The 16,932-nt window shown below is 46.5% G+C and overlaps 1 protein-coding gene across 2 annotated transcripts; it reads right to left on the bottom strand.

The window, feature by feature from the left end:
* Nucleotides 1-12,348: 12,348 nt before the first annotated feature.
* EIF1 (eukaryotic translation initiation factor 1) lies at nt 12,349-14,886 on the bottom strand. 2 transcript variants are annotated; one of them, XM_004012907.6, is made up of 4 exons: nt 14,712-14,886; nt 13,854-14,017; nt 13,607-13,708; nt 12,349-13,201 (listed from the first exon to the last, which is right to left on the bottom strand). In XM_004012907.6, the coding sequence occupies exons 1-4, from the start codon at nt 14,740-14,742 to the stop codon at nt 13,157-13,159; spliced, it is 342 nt and encodes a 113-aa protein (XP_004012956.1). In that variant the 5' UTR covers nt 14,743-14,886; the 3' UTR covers nt 12,349-13,156. The 2 variants fall into 2 exon arrangements, with proteins under 2 accessions (XP_004012956.1, XP_060251587.1); XM_060395604.1 differs by having other exon boundaries at nt 12,349-13,708.
* Between the last annotated feature and the right edge of the window lie 2,046 nt (nt 14,887-16,932).

Below are 16,932 nucleotides of genomic sequence, written 5' to 3'. Positions count from 1 at the left end.
GTACTGTGCTCAGCCCACACTTCACCTTAGGATCACCTGGGGAGCTCTAAACCCACCTCCCACACTAGGCTGCAGCTGGGTCCTCTGACATCAGAACCTGGGGTGAGGCCCAGGCGGGAGTCTGTGTGCAGGACTGCCATTTGTTGAAAGAAAGGATGGGGTAAGGCAGCTCTGACCCTGAGCTCGAGTCCCATCTGTGGCACTTCCTGGATGCCATCTAAGGCGAGACACAGACTTGAGGGGGCTTACTTACATGGAGGGTAGTGGTGAGGCTTAAAGGAGATGCCTGTAGCCTTCACTTGGTCTCTGACCCATGGCAAATTCTCTCTACGGCCTCTATGGACTGTAGCCCATCAGGCTCCTCTGTTCATGAGATTTCCCAGGCAAGAATACTGGAGTGGGTTGCCATTTCCTCCTCCAGGAGATCTTCCTGACTCAGGGATCCAACCCGCGTTTCTGCGTATCCTGCACTGTAGACGGATTCCTTATTGCTGAGGCACTGGGGAAGCCCCCAGTTCTGAGTAAGAGCTGCTATTTTCATCATTGGTGCTTTCATTTCCACAGGCTTATCCTCAGCGCGGCGGCATCTGGCTGACTCCCAGAATATCCATTCCCTCCTTGTCTTTGGTGAGTTTCCTCCCCTGCAGGTTTGTGCCGCCTCCTGCAGGCAGGCCTCACACCAGCTCCTCAGTTCTACCCACCTTTTCTGCCTCCCGTAGCCCTGGTCACACCCTGGCCTCCACCCTGGGGCCTGTTTTGCCTCCCATATCTTAACATGAATGTCTCCCCCTGCTGAATAAGAGCCTATTATCTCACTAAATACTCAAAATCAAGCCTGGGACCCTGTTTGAAAAGTGAAAGTGAAAGTGAAGTCGCTCAGTCATGTCCGACTCTTTGCGACCCCGTGGACTGTAGCCAGCCAGGCTCCTCCGTCCATGGGATTCTCCAGGCAAGAATACTCAAGTGGGTTGCCATTTCCTTCTCCAGAGGATCTTCCTGAACCAGGGATCAAACCCAGCTGTCCCGCATTGCAGGCAGATGCTTTAACCTCTGTTTACAGACTGTCAAAATCCACTGAACTCACATTTTGGTCAAAATCCATTGAGTGCACACTTACAATTTGTGCATTTCATGGTGTGCCAATTTTATTTTAAAAAACTATTGCAAACGCTGAACTCTAGTTAATGAAGTGCTTAGAGCAAAGTGTACTGTGCATTTATTTTGAAATGCATGAAAAAAACAAGATAGACAGCTCGATAGATATGAGATCAAGAACAGCAAAATATAACAGAATCTAGGTGATGGGTATATGAATATTCACATTAAAATCCAACTTTTTGTGTGTTTGAATTTTTAAATAATAAAATATTGGCAAGTGTTTTGTTTAGCAATGTCAGGTGGTGGTTTTATTTACTTGGCCATGCCTCGCAGCTTGCAGGATCTTAGCTCCCCAATCAGGGATTAAACCAGGGCCCCCAGTAGTGAAAGCTCTGAGTCCTAACCACTGGACCGCCAGAGAATTCCCGATAGTGGTTTTGAGCGGGGAAAAAAAATTCTGAAAGTACCCGTGAGAGGACTCTGTACACAGGTGCATTTTAGAGATGGTCAGCCAGGTTGACTTGTTTGCCCCCGGTCTCACATGTAGGAGGTGAGGAGGCTGAGCTGTGAACCTAATCTCTCCTTTTGGTCTCTGGGTACTGATGACTCTGCTTACTCACAACCTCTGTTCCACCCCCTCTCCTTAAGCCTGGCTCCTGCTGAACCTACCATTGCTGGATGCCCAGTTCCTCTCCCATTTGAGTCCTCGCAAACCACCTACCCTTCCTGGCCTCACTTTCCTCCCCACTCCAGGCCACGTGTTTGGTCACTTCTGTTGTGTGTGATGCTCCAGACTGCCGCCCTGGTCCTGCTTCAGAGCTCACCAGGCTGGTCCCCAGTTCCTGGCAGAGGATGCCATCACCCCTTCCTCAGTTCCTATCTCTTTCACCCTGTCAACAGGAAAGTTCCTGAAACTGGCCAGTTGCTTCGATTTCAGGTTAATATGCTGCAGCTGCACTGTTGCCTGGCAACCGTGTGACTCATCTCTTTCCCTTCACTCTCAGGGTCATTTGACGTCATCCCCCTTCTCTCTATCGTGACCGAGGTTGTTCAAATCTGCCTTCCATCCTTTTCTCCTCTCCATACTGGGGGGCGCATAGTCCTGTTCAAGGTCAACCCCCACCAGGGTCCTTCATCCCAGACCCTCCTGCCTGCTTAGAGTCTTTATGCCTTCACTTTTCCATTCATTCATTCATTCATTTATCTATTCAACAAAATTTTTTTAAGTTCTCTCTTCGTGCCAGGCACTGTGCTGACCCCGAGGACACAATGTTGATTGAGAGGGTCTTCTTGCCTTTTCTCTTGAAAGGGAAACAGTAAGATGCTCTGGCTGAAGGTACCGCAGGTAGCTGGCAGTGGGGAGGAAGTGAGCAGGGAATCGGGGTCTATGCCCCTGGATCTTGCAGTTCTCCTCCATGGAAAGCCTTCTGACATCTACAACACATTTTCCCCTCTTCCATCCCAAAATGATGGGATTAATGATTAGGGAGCACTTCTGCGGCCAGGCCTCCAGGGTAGGCACTTTGTGTGCTTTATGTCTTCTAATCCTCACCATCACCCTATGAGGAGGGTGACTGTCTTGCCCTTAGTTTACAGCCGAGAAAACGAAGGCACGGAGAGGCTGGTGATTCTTACGAGAAGTGATGAAGCAGTCCATCGTGGACCTTGAGCATCTCTGAATGTTCTTGCTGAGGGTGCCAAGCATGCAAGCTCAGGACCACTTCCTCACCTGGGCCGTGTCTCAGGGTTGTGTTTGGAGTGAATAGCCTTGAAGGATGTAGCTCTTTATCTCCCAATAGGAAGGGAGAGTCCCCAAGCTCAGTGTTCCTCAGCAGCAACTACTGCCCACAAATCATCCACCTGGGTCCCTGTTGTGCCACCAACCGAGGAACTCAAGGAGCAAGGGAATGCTTGCAAGTTGTGCTGCTCGCTGGGTTATAAAGGTTATAAGGTTACTTGTCTCTGACCCAGGAGTCTTGTGTATCTGCCAGCATTAGTGAAAGGATAACAGCTTGTGTGTGTGTGTGTTAGTCATTCAATGGTGTCCGACTCTTTGTAACCCCATGGACTGTAGCCTGCCAGGCTCCTCTGTCCATTAAATTTTCCAGGCAAGAATACTGGAATGGGTTACCATTTCCTCCTCCTGACCCAGGGATCAAACCCTAGTCGCCTGCATTGTGGGCAGATTCTTTACCATCCAAACCACTAACAGCTTGGTAAGTAGGGTAAAGTCAAATCAATCAAGTCCATCCCAAACCCAACACAGTGATTTGCTAGAGGACACGGGACTCATCACTGAGACTTGAACTTAGCAGTTTGATTTCCTAAGCCTGAAATACAAGTCTTTCCTTGCTGCTTTCCTGCTGCCTGTATGGCAAGGTGTCTCTTCCCTTCACTCTACTATTTATTGAGCCAGCGTGAGGTTGGTTAGATGGACAGACAGCAGGGCTAAGGAGAAATGGGAGGTTTTGATGGCTGGTTTCACCTGTGACCTCACTGGACTTTTTGAAAAGCTATTTCTGGGAAGGGCGAGGGGGCAGTGCGTTTCTTCAGGCTTTACTGACGTTCTCCTGCTCTTACAAACTCACCTCATTCTATTATTATCCCTGGCAGAGGGCAGAGGATATTTTCCTTCACCAACCAAAGTGGTGTGCCGCCACGCGGCAATCCCTGTTCATAATCTGCCTGCCGGACTTTGAAAGGATGCAATTTAAAAAGTACAGGGGACCTCCCTGGCAGTGCAGTGGTTCAGACTGCTCACTTCCACCTCAGGGCACACAGGTTCGATCCCTGGACAGGGAACTAGACCCCACATTCCTCGAGGTGTGGCCAAAAAAAACAAAACAAATCCCAACAACCGTATAACCTGTTTTCTGAGAGATTGTTCACACATCACACCATTCAGTCTTCTAAAGTATACAGTCCAGGGGCTTTCATGATATTCACAAAGTTGCCCAAATGTTACCATTATTTAATACCATTTTCATCACCCCAAGTGGGAAACCCTTACCCCCCCTTTGCAGTCCCTCCTCATTCCTCCTTTCTCCTGGCAACTACTCATTGACTTTCTGTCTCGAGATATGACTGGGCATTTCATATAAATGGGATCATACAAAATATGGCCTCTTGTGTCTGGCTTATTTCATTTAGCATTAGGTTTTCAAGATTTACTCATGTTATGGCATGCATTGGTACTTCGTCTCCCCCCCCCCCTTCAAATTATATCCCTTGGTATGGATCTACTACATTTTATTTATTCACTCATCAGTTCACATGATCAAATGGCCAGTTGGGTTGTTTCCACTTTTTGTCTGTTGTGAACAATGGTGTTAGGTATATTTATAGACGAGGTATTAGGTGACTATATGTCTTCAGTTCTCTTGGGTATATATCTAGGAGTGGAATGGCTGCATCACTGGCTAAATCTGTTTAATTTTTTTAGGCAGTGACAGACTATTACTTTCAGAGGCCATTCCATTTTACTTTCCCACCAGCAATGTATGAGGGTTCTCGTTTTCCCCTATTCTCCACCAAAAATGGTTATTATTTGTCTTTTTGGTAGTAGCCATTCTACAGATTGTGAGTGGAATCTCATGTTTTTAATTTTTATTGGTGTATAGTTGCTAACAATATTGTGTTAGTTTCTGCTGCACAGCAAAGTGAATCAGTTACATATTTACATATGTCCTCTCTTTTTTTGGATTTCCTTCCCATTTAGGTCACCGCGGAGCACTGAGTCCCATGTGCTAAACAGTATGTTCTCACTAGTTATCTATTCACATCGGTGGTTTTGATTTGCATTTCCCTGATGGCTCATGACACTGAGCGTCTTGCATGGGTGTACTGGTCATTTCTATATCTTCTTCGGAGGAATGTCTATTCAGATCCTCTGCCCATTTTTTGGTGTTCTTTTTAAAAAAAATCCTGCTTTGTAAGAGTTCTTATATATTCTAAATCCAAGTCCTTTATCAGATATATGACTTGTAAATATTTCCCCCCATTTGGTGGGTTGTTTTTTCACTTTCTTGACAGTATTCTTGGAAGCACAAAAGGTTGAAAATTTGATGAAGTCCAATTAATCTACTTTATTCTTTTGTCACTTGTAGTTTTGCTAGCATATCTAAGAAAGCTTTGCCTAATTTAAGGTCATGAAGGTCTTCTATTTTCTCTGAAAAGTTCTATCTTTTTAGCTCTTATATTTAGGTTTGTGATGCACTTTGAGTTAATTTTTGCATATGGTGAAAAGTAGGGGTCCAGTTTCATTTTCTGCCTGTGGAGATCCAATGGTCCTGGCACATTTATTGAAAAGACTACATTCTTCCTTCTTGAATTGTCTTGGCCCCCTTGTCAAAAGTCTTGTGGAAACCTTGACTGAAATGCAATGATTCTTGATAATTTAAAAAAAAGATCAATGCCCTTTAATTGAAAACAATGTATCTTTGGCTGCACTGGGTCTTAGGACTTTCTTTAATTGCAGAAAGTGGGGGGTGCTCTCCGTTGTGGTGCATGGACTTCTCATTGTGATGGTTTGTCCTACTGTGGAGCATGGACTCTAGGTGCCTGGGCTTTAGTAGTTTAAGTACTTAGTAGTCACTGCCCTGGGGCTCCAGAGCCGGGGTTCAGTAGAGTAGTTGTGGCGCACGGGCTTAGTTGCCCCGCAGCATGTGGACTCTCCCCAGACCAGGCATTGAACCCGAGTCCCCTGCATTGGCGGGAGGATTCCTATTCACTGTGCCACCAGAAGCTCAACAATTCTTAATTTGCGGGGCGGGGGGATCTGTGTTATTTCAAAAGCAGTGTGTTGAGTGTGTAGAGGCTTCGTTAGTGGGTTTCCTAACAGTGCTTCTCAACTTTTAATGTGTATGAGACCCCCTGAGGGTCTTGTTAGGATGTAGATTCCAGTTCAGTTGGTCTCACAGGGGGCCTGCAATTCTGCATTTCTGAAAAGCTCCCATATCAGTCTGATATGTTGGTTTGCAAATCACAGGGCTTTATCAGATGCAGTTTCAAATGTCTACAATTGGAATCCACAAGAAGAAAGTCCAGTGCAGGGCTTCCCTGCTGGTTGAGTGGTTTAGAGTTCGCCTGCCAGCGCAGGGGACATGGGTTCCATCCCTGGTTGGGAAGGTCCCACACGCTATGTGGCCAAACAACAACAAACAAACAAACAGCACCTGAGAGATGGGGGCTGTCTTTGGTCCCAATAAGTGAAAAGCCAAATTTGATATAGTCATCACTGTATTTTCTGCCGCAACATTGTTTTTGACATCCTTAATCAGATGAGTGGGAGCTGCAGGCTTGGTAGGATTCAATGGTGGTGAATGGGGAGCTCATCACCACTCATGGGCCACGCCAGGGATTCTGTCATGAGGCTGAGGGCTGAGCTCAGGCTTGGTATCACTGGAGAGTTCCCAGTTGACTGCTGTGACAGCCGGGTTCCTGCACCTCTCAGCTAGTGCCAAGATACTAATCAGTCCATATTCAGCTCAGAACTGTTGCTTTCCATTCTTCCACTGTTTGTTTTTGTGCATTTCAATGCAGATCTAAAACTGCAATGGAAAATGCGCTTATAAAAATATTTAAATTCATATAATGTTAATGTCTTTGCTTAACTAGCTTGCAGATCAATCTATGAAGTCTGCTAATTTTTTTTTTTTTTGAAGTCTGCTAATTTTAATTGGGGAAATCTTTTTTTTTTTTGGGCATGCAACTCACAGGATCTTCATTCCCAGACCAAGGATCAAACCCATATCTCCATCAGTGAAAGTGTGGAGTCGTAACCACAGGACCACCAGGGAAATCCCTGAAGGCTGCTAATTTTATGGTCCAAACTGGTGCTTCTTAAACTCTGTTAATGAAGACTGTAAAAATGAAGATGGATTTAATAAGTCTGAAAGTCGCTCAGTCATGTCTGGCTCTTTGTGACCCCATGCACTATACACAATCCATGGAGTTCTCCAGGCCAGGATACTGGAGTGGGTAGCCTTTCCCTTCTCCAGGGGATCTTCCCAACCCAGGGATCAAACCCAGGTCTCCCACATTGCAGGCAAATTCTTTACCATCTGAGCCACAAGGGAAGCCCAAGAATACTGGAGTGGGTAGCCTATCCCTTCTCCAGGGGATCTTCCTGACCCTGGAATCGAACTGGGGTCCCCTGCACTGCAGGCAGATTCTTTACCAACTGAGCTATCAGGGAGGCCCTTTACTAAGTCTGAAGTGGGCTTGAAATTCTGCATGTCTAACAAGCTCCCAGATGATACTGAGCACTGGGTCTTTAGTTCTGCTTCCACAGTGGACCATGGAACTAAGGAAGTTGCAGTCTCCTGGTCCCTGATTTGCTCTTGTGTTTGTTTTCTACTATGTCACAGAAATGGAGTGAGAATCAATGACTTGACACCTGAACAGAATGACTATCGCATCCACGTTCCCACATTAGCATTTTTCAACCTCTGTGCTCCCTATGCTTCCTGCTTTCAATCAGTTGTCCATTCTGGGTATAAATTAACCACAAAGGTCTAAAAGATTAATGATAATTTGAACCTCGCAACCAACTAGATGACTACGGCTGGAGGATGGCTATTGAAAGTGGCTGTGGAGTGAGTCACACACGAGCCTCGGAGCGCCGTGCAGTCTGGCCACTGTGCACGCCTTCTGCTCAAACCACACTCAGTTTTAGAGCTATTTTTAAATATTTGAAATAGTCATTAATTTAAAAACCGATATTGAAATAGGCACTGTTACTGCTTGTAGGGATGTGCCTGGAAAACCTTTGATAATCCCTGGGGCTTTGCAAGCCTCAGAAAGAAATCATGGACCAGTGATTCTTAACTGTTTTGGGTAATGGCTTCCTTTAAAAGAATCTGATCAAAGCTATGAAGAAAATGCACTCATGTACATTATTCACAAACTCTCAGGGTTTGGTTTCTCAGCTGCTGGTAATCCTTGGTCACCCCTTTTTCAACCATCTTAAATAAAATACTCTTGACTGGCCCTCAAGTTTAGCTCTGATGATGTCTCTTTTCTGCTCAAAGTTCCTCAGTTGCTGTTCAGTCACTCAGTCATATCCAACTCTTTGTGACCCCATTTGCAGCACGCCAGACTTCCCTGTCCTTCACCGTCTCCTGGAGCTTGCCCAAACTCATGTCCATTGAGTCGGTGATGCCATCCAACCACCTCATCCTCTGTCGCCCTCTTCTCCTCCTGCCTTCAATCCTTCCCAGCATCAGGTTCTTTTCCAATGAGTTGGTTCTTAGCATCAGGTGATCAAAGTATTGGAGCTTCAGCTTCAGCGTTAGTCCTTCCAATGAATATTCAGGGTTGATTTCTTTTAGGATCGACTGATAAGATCTCCTTGCTGTCCAAGGGACTCTCAAGAGTCTTCTCTAGCACCACAGTTCAAAAGCATCTATTCATTGGCACTCAGCCTTCTTTATGGTCCAGCTCTCACATCTGTACATGACTACTGGAAAAACCATAGCTTTGACTATATGGACCTCTGTCAGTAAAGTGATGTTTCTGCTTTTTAATATGTTGCCTAGGTTTGTCATAGCTGTTCTTCCAAGGAGCAAGCATCTTTTAATTTCATGGCTGCAGTCACCGTCTGCATTTTGGATGCCCAAGAAAATAAAGTCTGCCGCTGTCTCCATTTCTTTCCTCATCTGTTTGCCATGAAGTGTTGGGACCAGATGCCATCATCTTAGTTTTTTGAATGTTGAGTTTTAAGCCAGCTTTTTCACTCTCCTCTTTCACCTTCATCAAGAGACTCTTTAGTTCTTCTTTGCTTTCTGCCATTAGGGTGGTGTCATCTGCATATCTGAGGTTATTGGTATTTCTCTTGGCAATCTTGATTCCAGCTTGTGCTTCATCCAGTCTGGCGTTTCGCGTGATGTCCTCTGCATATAAGTTAAATAAGCAGGGTGACAATATATAGCCTTGACGTACTCCTTTCCCAATTTGAACCAGTCCATTGTGCCATCTGTGGTTCTAACTGTGCTTCTTCTAACCTGCATACATGCTTCTCAGGTTCCTCAATAGCTTCCCATTAGCCACAGCAGTGCTTCAAGTGGAGTCTGTGGCTCTCCCAATAGGAATCGGCTGATACTGGTTAAAAAGGCCAGTCCTTGGGCTCCCATCAGAGCTTCTGGATCAGAATCTCTGGACCTAAAGGTAGGGCCATTTCCTGGAGTTGGCAGGCTTCTGTAACATCCTCAGAGGCTCCATCACACCTCATACCAAATGAATAAAAAGGTACCCATAGGCCAAACAGACATACATTTTCTGTAACTTTTTTTTTTGTTCATATTAAAATAATATTTTTGTAACTTTTGAGGTGGAAGTATTTCTGTAACATTAAAAAAAAGATGTCTATAAATTTTACAATCTGCCTGGTGCCTGCTTGCTCAGTCTGTCCAACTCTTTGCAATCCCATGGACCATAGCCTGCCAGGCTCCTCTGTCCTTGGAATTTTTCAGGCAAGAACACTGAAGTGGGTTGCCATTTCCTTCTCCAGGGGATCTTCCTAATTCAGAGATTGAACCCATGTCTCCTGTATCTCCTACCCACAAGGTGGTTTTTTTTTTTTTTTACCACTGGTGCCATGTGGACTCCCTTAAAAATGATTCTTTCATGAGAACCTTTATTATGCTTCCATGCATGCACGCTAAATCATTTCAGTCGTGTCCCTCTGTGACCCTAAGGACTGTAGCCTGCCAATCTCCTCTGCCCATGGGATTCTCCAGGCAAGGATCCTGGAGTGGGTTGCTGTGCCCTCTTCCAGGGGGATCTTCCTGACTCAGGGACTGAGCCCTCATCTCTTACATCTACCTGCACTGGCAGGCAGATTCTTTACCACTAGTGCCACCTGGGAAGCCCACAGAGGAATTACAGTGTAGGTACTAACGATGTTATCTTCTATAGTGTTAAACAGTTAATCATGATTTTGCAGTTTTGGAGTCAAGTTTAGGAGATAATACTTTTCCCTTCAGTTCTTAGGCCTCTTTTTTAGGCCCTTGAAAAGTAGCTGGGTCCTGGGCACTGTTTAGCCAATACCCAATACAGCCAAACTATCCTGGGAGAGGCTTAGAATCTGAATTTTCAATAGGTTCTCCCAAGAACAATGCATTTTATCAATCTAAATTAGAGATAAGAGAAGAAACTGCCAAAGCCTCAGGTTATGAGCTAATTTTGAAATAATGTCTTATCTCCTGAAAAGCTAAAAACTAATCAGGGAGCTCTTAATTTCAAAGTAATGGTGAACAGTCGTTGCTTCCTTTTAAAAAAATAGCTTATTGGAGTCGTGTCCGACTCTGCGACCCGTGGACTGTAGCCCACCAAGCTCCTCCGTCCATGGGATTCTTCAGGCAAGAATACTGGAGTGGGTTGCCATTTCCTTCTTCAGGGGATCTTCCTGACCCAGGGATTGAACCCAGGTCTCCCACATTGCAGGCAGACGCCTTAACCTCTGCACCACCAGGAAAGCTTATTGGAGTATAGTTGATTGCCAATGTTGTGCTCGTTTCAGGTATAGAGCATAGCGATTCAGTTACACATATACATATATTCAACCTTTTTGATTCTTTTCCTATATAGATTTAAAATTTTAATTCCTTTAATAAAAGCTTTTATTATAGTTGATTTTCAATGTATAAGTTTTAGATGTACAGTATAGTGGTTCAGTTATACATACATTCTTTTTCAGATTAATAGTAAAGTTTTTGACCCTGATGCCACAAGGAGGAACTACCCAGGTTGGTAAACAAGGAAGGTCAATTCGAGAACCTTCTGATACAATGTTTGTTCTGGAATATACTGGGTTTCTTTGAGCTATTTATAGATTTAAAATACAACAGGCTCTCATTTTAGCTGACCAGTCTGCAGTCTTTGTCCCTGTTTCAGAGTGTAGGCACTGGGGGCTGATGCCTGGGAGTGGGCAGATGGGAGAGAGGGGAAAGAGAAGGCAGAGAAGTAACTGGGGGTGGGAGAGAGGAACCACGGAGCAGAGCTGGGAGACTTTTTGGCCATAAATTTCATTAACCATCTTGTTACTCACTCACTTTTGGGGCTGGGCCACATAGCATGCAGGATCTTAGTTCCCTGAAAGGGGATCAACTTGTGCTCCCTATAGTGGGAGGGATTATTAACTACTGCAACACCAGCAAGATCCCTGGGAGACATTCTTTACTCTGATTCTTTTGCATATTAGCATCAAAAAGTCTTGGCTTGTGGCTCAGGCCACTCAGCTCTTACTCCAACCTTCCACCCAGCCCTCTTCTCCAATTCCCTCTTTCCCACCATGGGACTGAGTCCCCACTGTTAAATGAGTCACTTAGCACCAGCCTGGCATATAGTAAGAAGTATTGCATCAGGGTCTATGCACCGGCTTTGTTCCAGTTAAATAGTCCTACCATGGCTTCCTCACACACACTGGGTTGTCACATCTGGGTCTTGACTCCTTGCCTGGAATGCCCTGCTTCAGATGACACCTTTATGGAGCCTTCCCCAGCCTTATAGGGCCTGGATGAGGGTGGTGGGAAAGATTTCTGAATCCTGAGATGCTGCATCTCTTCCGCCAAGCCACTGGTGGCCTGACCTCTGCCTTGTCACAAGCTGTATGGCTCTACGCCAGTCTCACACTCCTATCTGGGGTCAGCATTCGAGCACAGGGTGTCTGTCTGACTAGCCTGAATCTTGAGTCCCATGATTCCTTGCATATACCAAACAGGCAACCTCTGTAAAACATTTAGGTCATCTGGTGGGAAGAGGAGTGGAGCCCTGGGTCCTAGAAAACATGTTAGCACCTACTAGCCTTGCAAATTTCCACATCTCATTTTTCTTAAGCATCAAATAGATGCAATTATGCTATTAACTCCTGAGATCCACCCAAGTCACGTTGGTTCCACAGACACATTCACTGTCATGGTTCCAAGGTGGCCTCTACACCAACTCGTCACACATCCCGGAGGCTAACAGATGGTCTGGTGACTAAGTAAACAAGTGTTGACTTTTCATGACCCTTCTCAGCAGGTCTTTTCAGGACACTGAGACAACAGAGCACCGAGCAAATGCTTACACAACAGCTAACAAAGCGGGCTGGGAGTGTGCTTGGAGGGACAAGCTCACTACTTTTTCTTGGCCAAGAGGGTCAGGGCCCAGTTAAGGAGCTGTGGGTCCAGATGTATCCTCTATTGCCATTTCTGTGGTTCCTCTACATGCACGTGATTGATTATATATTAAACAGAATCTGCAAATCAATTGTTTCTGAAAACAAGTTTTATTTAAATAAGGGTTTAAATACATTACATAACATTAAAACTGAAGGGGGGAAAAAAACCAAAAAACCAGTTTACTTCACAAGGCATTGGGCAGCTGTTGCTAGTTAAGTTGCAAGCTCTACAGCTACGTGACTGATAACATTGGTTTGAAATTTGTTCCCTTGTCAAAAGTTTAACTGATAGAAGGTTGGCCTCACATTCTAGTTTGGATGTCGATAAACTAGGACATGTCTGGTCATGAAGACCTTGGTGGCAAGCCAGATGTCCTGTCACCTCACTGGAGGGTGGATGCTCTAAGCCCTGCCCACCCAGTCACGTTGGAGACATCACAGGATCCTTCCCTGACCACCGAAGGCACCCTCTAGCAGTACAGCTGCCTCACCCATCCTCCACTCTCCGCTTCATCGAGGACTGTTCAGGTGGTGACATGTTCTCAGGGCAGGGAACTTTGCAGAGGGACTGCCGAGGAGCTTCCGGCCAGACATAGCCATCTGTGATCCTGGGGCTCTGGACTTGGCTGAAACATCACTGTTATTGCTTTGTTTCAGGCTGGACACTGCCAGGCGCCCACTGCTTGACCTCTGTTTAAATGAGGGACTTCAAGACTAGACAGCATGGCTCTTTTCAGTTTATTGCATGAAGGAGTTACACTAGTCCAAGTTAAAAGCAGACCCCAAATGGTTACATTATACAAGCTGTGAGGTTTTTAAACTTGTGACAAGGGACAGAAGGGAAATTCTACTCATTGCAAGGAAATCCTCACTTAAGCTTCAGTGAGCCAAAAGCACTTAAAACCCATGAACCTTCAGCTGGTCGTCCTTAGCCAGTCCAATCTGCAAAGGAAAAAAGGGCAGTTTAAGAGGGAGCAGAGTTAAAGGGAGCCTCCGTTTCTGATGACAACAATCCTCTCCTCCTACTTCTACACTTGGCCAAGAAAAGTCCCAGAGCCAAGATGCACTGAACTCAGGGTACACTCAGTTTATCATCAGTGGTGTAATAAGATTTTGCCACTTAAGAATAGCCAACCAGACATCCTGTTTTAGTATCTATGTGCACAACATCCTTAAACTAGATCCAAGCTAGTAAACTTTAAGGTGGACAAATCCCTCCTTTCCAGAAATACACTATGAACTTCAAAAACTGTTTGGTGTAGCCTTATAAAAACAGACCAGGCAGATCTGAGATTAGTTAGCCAGGGAAGAGGCACAAATGTAGCAACAAAAAGCAACAGAACTCACCTCTACCAGGAACTGGCATATGTTCTTGCGCTGGTCACCCTGTAGCTGAATCACTTCTCCATATTCTGGATGCTCAATTACAGTACCATTGCAGGCAAATTTCTGCAAGAACACCATAAGTAAAACAAATTAGGCCAAGCAACAGTTTGAATGCCAGTAATAACCCTTTTCAGTAAGTAATACAATTCAGCAGCTCCATGGAGGCAGGGTAAATACGACTTTCCTAAAATCTCATTAAAAAACCTACCTTCTTAAACGCCTTCACTAGTTTCTTTTTATCGTAATCATCAGCGATCCCTTGGACAGTGGTAAGGGTCTTCCTGCCGTTTCTCTGTTGAATTCTTATATGGATATAATCCTCAGTGCCAGCAGGAAGCAGATCATCACCCTTACTTGCATCAGCAAAGGGGTCTGGGAAGAAAAGTCAAGCTCGTTTAGTGATGTTGAGCTCAGATGCCACTGCCACCCTTCCACTGGATCTCTTCTGCGTGCAGCAACTGATACTGAAATCGTCAGGGCTTGGTCGGATCAGACATGTTCTTTGTTGGCTCTCCTCGAACAGGTCAGTCCGGGACAGCCAGCTTTCCCAGCCTGGGCTTCCTGCCCCAGGCCCGCCCTGGGAAGCAGATCACGTGTCGGGGGAGCCAGGGCAGGCCGGCGGCGCCCCACCCAGCTGATGCAACCGGCCGGAACCCGAGCTCTAAGGCGGGGCCACACTTCCCGCCCCATTGGCGCGCGCGGGTGTCATTTAGGCCTGGCGCCGCCTCTCCCTCCCGACACCGTGACAACGGCGGTGACGTACCGGACGTGACGCATGGGTGGCGGGAGGGGCGGGTGTGGCCCGAAGAGGCCCGGGAGCCATTAGTAAATGCGCCACCCGAGACGCGAAGCCCGCCCAAGGGCTGACCTCTCGCCCGCTCCTTCCGGTCGCGCTCAGGGGCCAACTCTAAGGCCCAGGCCGCGGCCCCACAGCCCGCGGGCCAAGACAGTTCCCCTCCGCCCAAGTTTACGAAGACCTACAACGTTTAGCAGCTTTCTTGGCCCTGTTTGAGGACCGGAGCTCCCCACCGGGGCCTTCCTCCCCTCGGGACTTTCTGGGACTTACCGAAAGAGTGGAGGTTCTGGATAGCGGACATACGATACGATTCCTTTTCCTCGGTGGAAACGGCCTGCGGAAGGCGGCGGCGGGAGAAGGCGGGCAGGGGGGACGGAGCGTCGGGAAGCGAGGGGGCTCAAGGGGGAGGCTGCTGAGTCCTCGGCGGCGGCTCAGTGACTGGGGCGGAGGGGCGGCGCCTGTATTCACTTATATAGCCGCCCCTGTGACGCCAGCGCGCTGCCCTCACGTCCAGGCCCCACCCACGGCGTTGTGCCCCCTGCGCCCAGCCGCCGCCGCTTCCAATTGGCCTTCGGGCGGGGACGCGGGACGGCGCTTGCGCAGGAACTGTGTGCTGCGGGAGGGCGTCCCCTCGCCTAGGGGAGAGATGGAAGGGGGAGGGAAAGGTTGGTCTGTCTAAGCGCCTGCGCAGTGCTGGAGGAGGGTGACAGCGGCGCAGACAACTGGCGGAGGTTTCGGTCACGCCTGCGTACTATGATCTGGAGGGTTCTGCCTTCTTGACCCTGTTGCCGGGCAAGGTCTTTTCGTGGGGGTAGATTTGGCACTTTTTAGAGAGGATTTAGATGCTGACAGTCCCAAACACGACAAATTCTCGCTATGTATGAACCCACCCAATTCCCTACTTTACAGATTTACTCCTTGACGGATTTAGGGCTGCACGTTAATCAATGTACAGTAGTGTAACCAAAACCTTATTACTTAGATTAATTTATCATTTAGATGAATCTAATCTAAAAATGGATTAATCTACTTTAAGCTTACCATTTAGATCGTCCAAGGAAAGAATGTCAAGATCATCAGCAGGAGTTCAAGGGAGAGTAACGTTGGTTCTGAGGGCCAAGAATTCACGCACTTAGAAGGGGGTCCTTGGTGTCATACAAATTGTGTGGGGTTGACCTTTCCCAGAGCTTAGTTGAATTATTGCCTTCAAAACAGTCAACCTGGGACTTCCCTTGAGGTCTAGTGGTTAAGACTGTACTGTTCTTAATGCAGGGGGCCCAGGTTGGATCCTGTCAGAGATCTAAGAGCCCCGCATCCCACCGCCTCCAACTCCTCACCCCCCAGGGACCAAACAAGGACCAAAAAAAGGTCAGCCTTGCTTGCACTTTCAGCTTATTAATTGAAATGTTCATAATTGCAAGAGGACATAGCGAGGTTTTAGACTCTAAAGGCGGCCAGAGGTCAGACAGGTAAGATAAAGGAGTGCAGCCAGCCAAGTGTGATGTAATGGGGTGTGGTAGAGGCCAGGGGGTGAAAACCAGAGGCTGCACCACCAGACACCTCTACCCTGTTGTGCTAGATCGTCTTCATGACAACTTGGACATTCAGATGTTTATATAAAATCTCTTGATTTCTAAAGATTGCCAATAAATTTAATTTTGGGGAAAACACTGCAAGCCAAATAAAACGTGTGCTAGTCCCAAGGGCTGCCGGTTTATGTCTCTTGATGCTCGGCTCCGTGGAGTCTAGTGGGGGGGAGAGAGACAGTAAACAAATAAGATGACAGATTGTGACAGGTGCCAAGAAAGAATAAGGTGACATGAGAGAGTGACAAGGGCTTCAGAAGGCCTCTGAGGAGATGACATCCCAGTTGATGCTTAGAGGGTGGGAAAGAGTCCACTATGGGGCAAGATGAGTATCCAGAACATGGAAAGCCCCAGAGGAGGAAAAGCTAGGTGTTCTTGATAGGTTTTTTGATTCCATATTTACTAAGTAATCTTTTAAATAACAATTTGGCTTCCTTAATGTCGCAGTCTCACACCCATCCCAGTCTGAGAAGCTAAGAACACAACCTTCCCCCACCTGGGAACCTCTATACTCAGAGACATGGCTCTGCTTGAAAGGGGTTTGGGGAGAGAAAGTGAGTCAGAACTGGCCTTCTCAGTGGGCATGTATATTTTGTAATATGAAATTTCAAAGTAGCAATGTGGTCCAGCTGATCTTTTCCATCCTTTCTATGTTATAAAGAAGAAATTGTTTCTCTGCCTCCAGTTTATAAAGATTCTGTTTCTTTTTTCCCCCAAAGTTTTAAAGCTTTGCCTTTTCACATTTAGGTCTTTAAACCACTTGGAATTTTGTGTGTGTGGTGTGAGACAGGGCTCTAATATCCTTTGTGGATAGCCAGTTGTCCCAGCAACATTTGTTGATTAATACCTGATTTGTCCTGCCTTCTATATCATCATTGTATTTCCATTTATGCGTGGGTGAATTT

Source organism: Ovis aries, chromosome 11 (genome assembly GCF_016772045.2).
Source record: "Ovis aries strain OAR_USU_Benz2616 breed Rambouillet chromosome 11, ARS-UI_Ramb_v3.0, whole genome shotgun sequence".
In the NCBI taxonomy this organism is placed as follows: Eukaryota; Metazoa; Chordata; class Mammalia; order Artiodactyla; family Bovidae; genus Ovis; species Ovis aries.
Note: the sequence above shows the minus strand (reverse complement) of the source record. Positions and strands in the feature narration are given on the sequence as shown.